The sequence below is a fragment of the Mastigoproctus giganteus genome, chromosome 10 (genome assembly GCF_048544385.1).
Source record: "Mastigoproctus giganteus isolate SK-2022 chromosome 10, ASM4854438v1, whole genome shotgun sequence".
NCBI lineage: Eukaryota > Metazoa > Arthropoda > Arachnida > Uropygi > Thelyphonidae > Mastigoproctus > Mastigoproctus giganteus.
Window position 1 is genome coordinate 211,986,474 of NC_143584.1, and position 12,075 is coordinate 211,998,548.

Consider the following 12,075-nt stretch of genomic DNA (forward strand, 5'->3'; position numbering starts at 1 on the left):
TAAAAGATTTCAGAGGCATTGAAAGGGGGAATTCCCCTCAGGCACCGAGCTTCTTCTGGGGTGCATACTGAATGAATTACCTATCACAATCAGGGGAGCCAGGAAGACATGTTGCCCCCAGGCGTCGACGACCCTAGCTACACTACTGAAAGATTGACTACCTGCATATAATGGGGGCTTACTTATAACACTTTTGCCCCATGCATAGGATTGCCTAGTTCCGGCTCTGAATAGCAGTAAATTTCTGCTAATGCTACACTGCTCCAATTTGTACAACAGCCTTTCATGTGGAACAGTATCAAAAGCTTTGCTGAAATCTAAGCATGCAATGTCAAAATTATTTTTTGCATCCAATTTTTGTGGCCACATTAGTAACTAATCAGGTGGTCAGACAGGATCTTTCCTTCAAAAATCTATGCTGCAATTGCTGTGCAACTTTTATTCCTGTCGAGATGATCCTACATCACCTCTAACCACATCTCCATTACTTTTCCCAGCACAGAGTCAAGCTTACCTGGAGAAATATTTGCCCATCTCCAGTCTGTAAGGACCAAGAATGCTGTCATAATTATGGCTAAAGATTTGTTTGTCTTTTGCTGCTACTTTTAATATAATTGAATAGATTCACAGTCACAGGTATCATTTACTTTTAGCTTCAGCAGTTACTCTCAACTTCAAATAAGGTATATTTTGAATATGGTATATTTAGAGTATTACTCTCTGACTTCCTCTCCACCATGCTGGCATAGAAAACTGTCGTTCAGAACACATCTAGAAATATTCTGCTACTCATTGAGTGACCAAACGATGAATTCCAATCAATCTCTGGAAAGTTGAAATCCCCCACGTTAAGACACATTCTGTTTACTGGTTTACTCTGTCTGTCTGCATTAGTTTCTAATCATGGTTTCATCACAGTCAGCTGGCCTTGTAACATACAGCAGACTCTCAATTTACTGGGATCGGATTAACCGGGGACACTTAAACTCCAAATTAAAAAAAAAATAAATAAAAATAACCTGAAATCATGAAATTCAAGTAATAACTAGAATAGGTATAAACAGATGTTTTGCAAGTCATAAATGAGCGACAAGAAGCGGGGGTTGCATATCTTGCAACCCCCGCTGTCTTCACACTCTTTGCTCAAAAAAAAAAAAAAAAGAGACCAAATATTAGTTTGTTTTAGTGCGTCGTGTCGATTGTTGTGTTCCATCGCACCGCAAAAGGACAAATTCTGTTTCATTATTTATGTCAGCAATGTCAGAATTTTTTTTATAGTAACTGTTATTTCATTTGCATTTGTCCATCACGAAAATGATGGGCAAACGCAAGAGAATTAAACAAAAACTTGAAATTAATTCAAAAGTTTGAATAATTTTGAAATTATTCAAAAGTTTAAATCTAAAGATTTAAAATCGATTTTGAATCTAATGATTTAAAATCGACATCGTAAAAATAAAGAGAAGCATCGTATTGGACATGTGGGTAGTGTGTGGTAGGTTTATCCGTTTTTTTTTCTATCGCCATACTTTTTACGTAGGTTGCTGAACATTTTTCGATACAGTAAGTCCCTGAGTTACATAACGTTTTTTATATTTTTTTTATATGACTAAAGATCTCAGTGAATGGGACACACATTTTACTATAATAACTTAAAAACCCACAGAATTCCAGCTATTGGTATTATCGCAAATGCAATAAGATCGAGTTTATTACCCGTTTATAATTAGATGCACTAACAGAAAAGCCCAGTAACCCAGAAAGTTCAAATTGTTTTTATTGTTTTATGGTAGTGACATCCAGAAAGATGTTTTAGTAAAATGTGAGCTCGCATGGGGTGATAATAGTGAGTTTTTGCCTTAACCCTGTGAAGTTCTTTTCAGAAAATTTAATTAATTTTGACTGTTATCATGGTGCTGACTAAGAATAAGTGACAGTGGTACTAGTAAATCTATCAAGAAAAGGAAACCGATAGAGTTGGATCAGAAAATTAAAATAATAAGGATGTATGAAAATGGCCAAACAGTAACAAGTATCGCGCGGAATTCAGATTTGTCAGTGGCAACGGTGAACACAATAAAGGGGAAAGACAGAATACGAGAAGCGGTGAAGTGATCGGCACCAATGAGGTCAAATATAATAACCAAGGCTACGAAATACAAATCAGTTTTACAGTACAATAACATGCGTTTTTTCTTCCTTTTATGTTTTCTTTTCCTATATGCCACTCTGGCTACTTCACTACTGTCCCCAGATAAAGTTTTTAATTGAACTAATTAAAAATATATAACTATTTTTCATCATTCTTCTGAGGATATTATGTGGTTTTTGTAATTTTGGCATATCAGGGATATAGTAGCAATATTTTTTTGGTCATTCTCAACTTACGTAAGAAGTCCGGGAACATATCTCTTACGTATGTCGGGAACTTACTGTATTTTTGGATTAACCGGGAATTTTTTTTAACCATCTATCCCAGAAAATCGAGTCTACTGTACTCCCGCACTCATTTTTTTTTTTCTGAATTTTTTTGTCACAAGACTGGTTCAGCATTACACTGGCTACTCATGTCAGTTAGATGTAGTGTTTTAGAATCTATATACTTCTTATCTAAGAGCATAACTCTTCTCTCCCCCCCCCCCCCCCACACACACACATTCTTTCCTTTTTGTACACATACTTTCCATATACCAGAGTAGTATATTCACAAGTATATTTATTTACATTTCAGCAATATATATAGTGGTATAACTTAGATGGTGTTAGGACATAAATATGACAAAAAGAAAAATGTGAAAATGTTCATATTTAAAACAAAATTAAATAGAAAGAATTCAGAACAGGAAAAATATATTTTGTACAATGAACTTTAATTAGTGTTAATTGTTAATTGCAAATTTAATCAGGTATAGATGGTTCTTCCCCAACCTTTCCATCTTTTTTGAAGAAATTGAAAATTTTCTTTGTAGTAAAGAAGTCAAAAGGAAACTCAAGGAATTGAAAAACTATTTTTCAAATTCCTTGTTTTAGAATTAGCAGATTTAATGGGTATCAAGTCTACTTTTTTCCTTGTGTAATTTAACTTTTTCTGTTTTAATTTATTCTTTTTACTTCATTTCCTGCTTCACCTTCAGATTTTCCCCCTTGAAATGCTGTTGCTACTTCTTCTTCCACCTCTTTTTTCTTCTTCCCTTTCTAGATGCCATGTGAATACTATATGGTGTCTGGCTTTATTTTCCATCTTCTAGCCATGTTCTGACATCTTCCCCCAATTTAGTATCCTTTTCACCACTGTTGTGCAGCACATTCAAACACTCTTCTTGTTTGAGTCCATCAAAATCAATAAGAACATTGCCATCATATGATAGCTTTTTTTCCACATACTTATGTGTTTTGCTTTACTTTGTTTCAGCTTATAGCATAGCTGTAAATAGCTTATTATAATTTTAATCTTTCCTGCTCCCATATTCTGTTTGCTGTAAGAACTCTTAAGAAGAAGGAGAAAAAAAAAACATTATTTTTAGTTGCAGTGATACAAATTTTTGTAGCCAAGTATGATCCTCATCTATAAGTTGTTTGATGGTCGTGATATTGGGAGGTAAAAAGAAGAAAGCATTTGTTATTGTCATTATTTGATAAATTATGATTTCAACAGAAGGATGTACAGATGCATTATCTAACAATAATTCATACATTTGCATTTGATTTTTCCTGTTGAATGGTTTTTAGTTCTTTCATAAAATGATCATTAAACCACTCTGAATGAAGGAAGTAAAAATCACAGTTCTGCAAAAGGAAAAGGTATACTACATAAAAAAGATGGAATTCCAAATTATACAAGGTTCAGATTAGTGAGGTTTTACTGTATAAATATAAAAATCCAATGTTATTAGTAATGGGTGGGTAATGGGATGTATATATGCATATATATGTATACTAATAACATAATATATGAGGTTTTATGTATAACAAATATTGCATCCATGTGTATACATGGACATGTGACCGAAAAGTTGACTAAAAGTATTTGGACTCCCGATACTTTTGTCAATACTCCATGAATGTGGTTTTCTGTGCCATAAGTGTCCCACACATGTATCAGCTCAGACATGCCAGTATAAATTTTGTCAGTCCACCTGTGAGAAGCAGTATGTTAAAAGCCAGTACGAGTATCAGAATTTACAGACTTTCAGCATAGGATGTGGTTGAATAGAGCATCAGTAACTTCTTGCAGCTGACTCATCTAACTTCCAGAATCCACTGTAGTGGATGATATTCAGAGATGGAAGACCAGGTGATATTTAATGGCAAAAAAAGTCGGGATAGCCTCTGACTTATGGAACATGTCTGATGAACAATAAATAGAGTGATTTGTGCCTTTCATTTCAGATGCATGGAGCCAAAGGAACATCCATCAGTATGGGTTATGTCAGTCATTTGTGGGGCAGCTGTACATAAGAACAATATCACGGTCAAAATGAAAAATGGTGTTTGGAGTGGTTGTGGTGTTCTCAATGTTTGCAGATCTAGAATGATAGCAGAAGGTCCTGTACACTTTGTTTTGATGGACATGTTTGAGCATCAAAATTTCCTGTTGGAGTGTATTGCTTTGACCACGAAGTTTGGTGGAAGCAGTCTGGTGTTATAGTGGTCTTGCCACCTTGAAGTCTGTATCTCTTTGGGCAGTTTGAGCAAAAATGGATCCAGTCAGTATCAGCAGAACATTTGTACATTATGAATCATAGAGTACTGGTTTATGGACACTGACATTGAAAAGCTGGATGGGCTGGCTCAGAACCCAGACCTGAACACGTGTAGGGTAAACTCGAGTGCTGGATTAAGCTGTAGCAAAAACATCCTTCTTCTATATTGGCTCTGGCAGCTGCTTTGTAGAAGGAATGTAGGCAAATTCCAGCCAACACCTACCAGAAGTTGATAGAAAGTATGCCCAGAGGGTTGAAGCTGTCATACAAGCTAAAGGTGACCCCTACTATGTACACTGGAGCTTGGATAATTTGAAATTGCTTAATTCAAATATCGGTTATTTTGAATTATTTTTCTGCCCCCTGAACCTCATATTCCATATAATGCAAGAAATTTATCTTTAATTCAAAGTTTGGCACCTGTGTTTAGTAATTTGAAGTCGGTCATATAGTTTTTACTTGAGGAATTTGCTTTGCCATACTTCTTATTTGCCTAATTATGGATTTTTCTTTAGAATGACCATGACTGAGCCACTGAATTCATGTTTATTCTAATGAATAAACACGAGTCAACTTGGGAGAATATTGTTATGATGATTGCCTAATGCCTTTGTGCTTTAGTGATTGTCATAACAGTATTCTCCAGAATTGAATGTGCTATTGTTAAACATATCTAAATATGGTACGTATACAAGCCTAACACTCATCACAAAAAAATGGAAGTGATTAACAAAGTAGAAAAGGGGATAAAGAGGAAATCTGACATCACTAAAGAATATGGAATTCTGCCAAACATGCTGTCCACATTCTGACAAAGAGAATGTAGCAATAGAATCGTGGGATTCACAGGATGGACAAAGGAAATGACTCAGAGGGGCGATCTTCCTCAAGTTGATGAGTGAGTATTAAAGTGATTTAAGCAGGTACACAACAAAAACATTTCACTGAGTGGATCAATGATAAGAGGAAAAGCAGAGGATTTTGCCCTTATCAAAACTGATTTGGAAGCAACATTGCATTTTTTTTTGTGCTTTTCTGAAAATAAAAATCCTTTTCTGAAAACGTAACAGGTAATAGCTTACAACAAAATGTATGCATTGCATTGCTAATTTTCCAATAGAGATCACATTCATGAAATTCTTATTGTGAAATGTTTAGTCTGAAATAAATTGACATGCTTTGTAAAACAGGGCAGGTGGGAGGGGGGTGTTGGATAATTCATAGTAATTTTGATGCCCCTTCAACTTTAAATTATCCAAGCTCTACTGTATTAGGATTTCGAATTGAAAGCCCTTTTTGCAGTGTGTGTGTGAGAGAGAGAGAAAGAGAATAATTTTAATTATATAGTGCATATATATGTATTATGGTTAATAATTAATTTAAAAAAATAAGTTATTTTTTAATATGATTTTATTTTCACATAAAAACACTTGTTTTTAGCAAACAGTTATAATTATATATGACTTTTTTTCATTTTAGGGATCTAATGATCAACAGCAACTAACTTCATGTACTTTGCCACAACAGCCCCACAATTGTGAACCATCCAGTGAAGAAATGATGCCATAATATAGGATCAGTTTGTCGGTTATTTTTGGTTCCTTTCCTTAACACAATGATCTCATTGTACCTGTTTCAGAGGTTGGTCATATATGCAGTATATGACGATAAATTTTCTCTGCCTTAAAGTAAAACTTCATATACCGTGGCACATACCAGGAATATTAGCTTAGAAATGCACATCAGTTAGAGTTTTTCATGAGGGATTACATAATGTGTTATTCTGTGCTTTTATTCTCCTTTCAGTTTGCAGATATATTCTCTGTTTTGGGCTTCATAAATTTATAACAAAAAGATTTGAAATGCCTAGCATTTTATCTATAGATTTTTGAACTTGCAGATTAAATTTTCAATATAGGTCAGAATTTTTCCTCTGATGAGAGTAAAAGAAATTGAAATACAAAAATTGGGTTAACCTTGTAATTACAAAGGGTATAAAATTCGTTGTCCACTAGGTTTCTGAAGATTCACTATTTTTATTATTATTTTTATTAATTTTTTTGTTTTATATGCTTCTCACAGAAGAAACTTCAAATAATTAATGGTGATGGTAATGATTTGACATATTGCTGCATGTATTGAGCATTAATTTTTATCTTTTTTTTTTGTGTGTTTAGTTTTCTTAATAAATTTCTGTGCTTAGAAGCTAAGAATTTTAACATAAATAAATTTTTATGCTTAGAGGCTAGAAATTTATTTGTATTAAAATTTTGTCTTTAATATAATTTATAATGTACCTTTAAGAAATTATTTTGCATATTCTAGAGTTGTTAACTTCATATGTTCCTACATCTTTCTTATGGTTCCTCACATATTATATTAAAAGTTCAATTTTTTTTGCTTTTTTGAGGATCACATGAAATTGATAATACAAATTAAACTTGGATTATATAAGTGATATTATATTCATGCTGGTTCTGGTAGCACCTTGTTTATCTTAAGCTAGTCCTTACCATTATTAGAATATATCTGCTTTTAATCAGTGCAGTGTATACGTATTTATTTCTCTCCTTATATATTTAAAGTCGAGAATAAAGTGGTTCTTATGTTTTCACAATACATGGCCTTTATGTTTTTCATAAAGGCCATGTATGTTTCAAATATTAGTAATTCAGAATCCTGTTTTTGACCAGCTCACTGCAAAAATATTAGGATGCTTTCATATTTGTTTAGTTTATTCAATCTCTTTGACAAACATATTAAGAAATAAGACAAAAAAAAAGAAATATGCTGTTCATAATGCATAAAAATTAATAAAGAAATTTTATGCAATGATGCAGAAAATACCTAAGTACACCGAGAATTTCTTTCTATGTTAAAATATTTTGCATGCTATATATTAGTTTGGAGGATAATTTGATTTTCTGTATAAAATTATTAATTCAGGGGAAGTGCAAAATTTTATTTTTATAGTGGTTTTCCTCAGTTTTAATCAAACCAAAATTAACTATTGAAAATTGAATTTCTGAACAAATTGTTTTAACTAAGCATGAAAGCTATTGTAATTAATTTCTCTTTGGATAAACATATATTCAAAATGAAAATAATAGAGTTAATATATGTGAGTTGTGTCAGTTTTGTATAATTTAATGATTAAATATAAATGCTTAGTAATCCCTTTGGCATTAATAGTAAGGAAATAATAATATTATGGCCTAATAAATTTAAAATAAAAGAATAAATAATGCATTAGCTTTGTTTTAAATACAATACTGTTTATTATACAAAAAAAAAAAAAAATTCTAACTTTCTTGCATGTATTGCTATTAATGTATGTGTTTATAAGAAGAAAATTGTCTTTAGAGCTAGAAAGTTTATCTTAATATTTAACTTCTATCAAAATATTTGCCTTTTGGCACTTCTTGTTGGATGTTTATATGGGGGTTACTTTTTTGTAGCCTTTTACTTCACATGATCTGTGATAAAATATTGCAAGAGAAATATACTAGTACAAGTGCTAAGGTTGGTCAGTTTTAGTCTTTGGCACTTGCAGACTGCATATATCAACAGATTTAAGATTTGGAGTTTATCTTAAAACCAATTATTTAACAGAACAACTAAAGGAAATAATTATAAGAAAGAAGTTACACACAAAATATTCTTGTAATTAGTCAATATTTGTACAAGCTTCAAATGGCCATCTTTAATCTTCCACCCATGTAGGTCCACTATTAGGGTCTTCCATCATACTTTAAAAAAAAAGTACATATATTATCTGTTGAAATGCAGTTAATGAATATTATTAGAATTTCAGCAGACATTTCATGCTGTGAATCTTCACATAGAAAACTTAGACAATGTAATCCCTTTTGAAAAGAAGTGGTGTTAGTGATGTGATTATATGTTAACTTTTATCGAGGAAACTTGCTCAACTTGCATATTTTTTGTTACTTAATCACTGTTACTATGTAATCACCTTTTTATTCTATCCCTTTACTCTCATTGTTAGCAGGAGCCTACATGTTCACTGTAAATAGATTTTATCAGGACAGTCTGTTTAAAATAGATTGCTTGTCTGTGGAAAACTGCATTTCATCAAATGCATTATGATTAAAAGTCACAATAGTTAATTTGTCACTTTTTTTTTTTTTTTTCAGGGTGTCAAAGCAGTCACTGTCCACTGAGCTCCATAAATTCCTATTTAATTATTTGGAGTTGTGCAGTAACTATAAACTGCATATATTCTAAGAGTAGCTTATTAGATATAAACATGCTTGTATGAAGTGCCTGTGTCTGTTCATAAAATAAAGTACTTGACATTGCAATTTTTACTACTACTACTACTTTTTTTAAACTTTGGTTTAACACTTTTTAATAAGGTGTCTTTCCCCCATTGCTTTATATTCTTAGCATTTTAGTTAGATTCTTCATGTGAAAAACTAGAATTATATTTAACTATTTGGATTAGTTTTTCAGGCGCTTTATTAATATTTTTATAAAAGTTATAATTAGAAGGGAGAAAAATTTCATGCAGTTGTTACAGATGAAATTGTTTTCAACAGACCTCATGTAGTTCAGTTGCAGAACTTTCTAATTATGCTTTAGAAATTTATCAATTAACTGTTTAGTTTTTTCTTTTGAATAGTTAATAAGCTGCATATTTCTGACACACTGTAAGCATTGGGCTTACTAAATCCTGAGAGCTATTTTCCAGTACTACGTAGTTATTAGAGAATACAGTACCTGTAATTAAAAACAAAATAAATTGTAGATTTAATTGAAAGTGCATATTTTTCTCCTTAAATCTGGACTAAAATGGGGATGGCAAATTTTAAATTGGACTATAGAAAATTTATAAAAAATGCGAAATTTTTAACCTGGTGGGTAACGAATACTTATACTTCTCCTGTCCCCCCCAGCCATGATTATTTGTAATAAAGAAAAAATAAAAAAATTATATACTTACACTAATTTTGTTATATTTTGGGTTTATTTTTCTTATTATAAAGTTAATTGTTTAATTTTTCAAACTGCCAGTAGATTCTAAAGGCATATGGAGAAAAAACATTGTGGTTAACTAATAATGCAAAGCGGTTTGTTTCAGTTGAATTAGTATTATTGTTAAGATTATGGTAAAATAATTTATAATAAAATGGCAGCATTTATAAAGGGGACAAATTTTAGCTGAAGAGTAAAACCCACAGGGAGGGAGGGGTTGATCAACTGGTAAAATATTATAATTAAAATTTTAGGGCTGGTTAGATAAAAATATATTAGTAGCGAACCATAACAGTTTTGTATGTGATGACCTGAGGTGGTACAGTGGATGAGATCCTTGAGAAAAATCTACTTGATGATTTCATCATACTGACATATAATGAAACATTCATTATTAAAATACAAGATGGAATTGGTGTGAACAAAATTTGTGCTGTTTTCAGAAAATTAAAAAAAAAAAATTGTTGTAGGGTGAGAGGTGTAATTGTGTTCTAATCAACAAAAAATCTACTTGCCAGATTAATAATGGTTCTTAAATAACAAATGCGGTGATGCTGTTGCTAGTTTTATTTTCTCCTCTTACCACTTCTTTCCCTCTGTAATGAAACTACAAAATTTTTTGGTACCAACTGATTCTGTATCTCATTTTCTAGAAGGGTAATTGCGATTTCATTAAAAATCTTATCAAAATTGGAGATGCAATTATTTTATAATGCAAATTTATTGGTTTATTGGTTTTACATCAGTGAATTGTCTCCTTGAAGATTCTGTGACAGTACAGTAGTTTTGCTTTTTGCCATTCATTTAGTTGGAAGTGGGGGGAAATCTGGGTTTGAAACTGAAGGATTTCATAAAGTCAGGACTGTCATTATCTTAGATAGAGGATTATGTTTTCACCATGAGTTAATCCAGGTTATTCAACTTGCACAACATGCAAATTGGCCTGTGAACACATTGTTCACACTGAACTAATATTCTATGACCAAAGTAGTTGATACACCATGGAAAAAATCAGAGCAACAACAATATCCCTCCTTCAAAGTAACCCTCTTATGAAACTACTTTAGCCAGTGATGCTGCCACTGTTGTAAACATTTCTGGAACATCTTTGGAAATGCCCTTTAGCTACCATTCATGTTTTATTTAATGTCATAAATGCTGGAAAATCTGTTTCCTTCCACTGAGCTCTTCAACTTGGGAAATAGAAGTTGCAAGGAGCAAAATCTGACATCCTAACTTCCTTTTTTGGTCAAAAATGCCTTGTGGATATGTTACCAAAAATGAGTTGTAAGCTGATATATTAAAGGATTTTGCATCAAGCAGAATCACCTACTTTAGAATATCCAAATAATAGTCCTAATTAACTGTGAGGCTATTGAGGATGAACTTCAAATTGTAGTTGAACAACTTCACTTTGAAGTTGTTCTTGATGCCAAAGAAACATCAACATCATTTTCTTTTTTGAAATTGATTTGTGTATTTGCATTCTAAACTTTTAGAGAATTTTCATTGAAAACTAATATTTTGTTTCTAGGTCATAGTGAAACACCCATTTTTGAAAGGTTGTTGTAATGTTGAACTTTGCTTGAAACATCAGAACAATCAGTTCTTTGTCTTTGTTTTTTTTTATATCATTGGCTCAAAATTTCTGGAACCATCTAATCAAAACTTTTCTTGTGTTCAAATTTCTGTCAAAGTGAGTTTTAGCTCAAGTTGTCAATTCAGTAATTAATTTTAAATTGGCTATTTGTGTGAATGAATGTGATCTTTCAATCTTTAGACACTCATGCATCAACATCTTTCTTTCCTTCGTTAAATCTTTTAATTGCCTCATTGCAGATTTCTCAAACTTTGTTCAGAATTTTGTATTAATTCCTTTGTTTTCCAAAAAAAAAAAAAAACCTACATAAAGAAAAATTGCATAGCAGTACACGAATGTGATTCTATATTGCATATTGATAATCAATAATGAAACATGTCAATGTTTCTCTACAAGCGACATGCCCAGTTACCTTGTAAAAGCCACATCATAAAATCAGCCTCGTTTCTTTTATGATATATATTGTACATTACTCTTGTATAAATTCTCTTATAGAAAATTGGTGCATTAAATTCTTTTTTAAACATTCAAAATATGGATATATTTTGATACACAATAATAATGATACTTGATTCTGATACAGGGTGCAGAATAGCAGAAATGAATAATAGAATAGCAGAAACTAATGACAAGGGACTTTTGTGCCATTGGGCTAGACTGCAATATTAACACATTGCTTCATCAGTAGATATGCATTGTATCAGTATTTTAGATTATAGATTAACTGAGCACATTAGGAATTTGTGTTAGAATAAGGATACAGCATTAGTGCAT

The 12,075-nt window shown here is 31.9% G+C and overlaps 1 protein-coding gene across 1 annotated transcript in view; it reads left to right on the top strand.

Annotated features, from left to right (window-relative positions):
* LOC150079856 (protein ILRUN) overlaps positions 1-6,508 on the top strand; it is an 89,155-nt gene extending 82,647 nt beyond the window's left edge. Inside the window, exon 6 of the mRNA XM_090382568.1 lies at positions 6,183-6,508. Within this exon, the coding sequence (XP_090238694.1) occupies positions 6,183-6,272 (90 nt within the window). The 3' untranslated portion in view covers positions 6,273-6,508. The remainder of the gene's footprint in view (positions 1-6,182) is intronic.
* Positions 6,509-12,075: the final 5,567 nt, after the last annotated feature.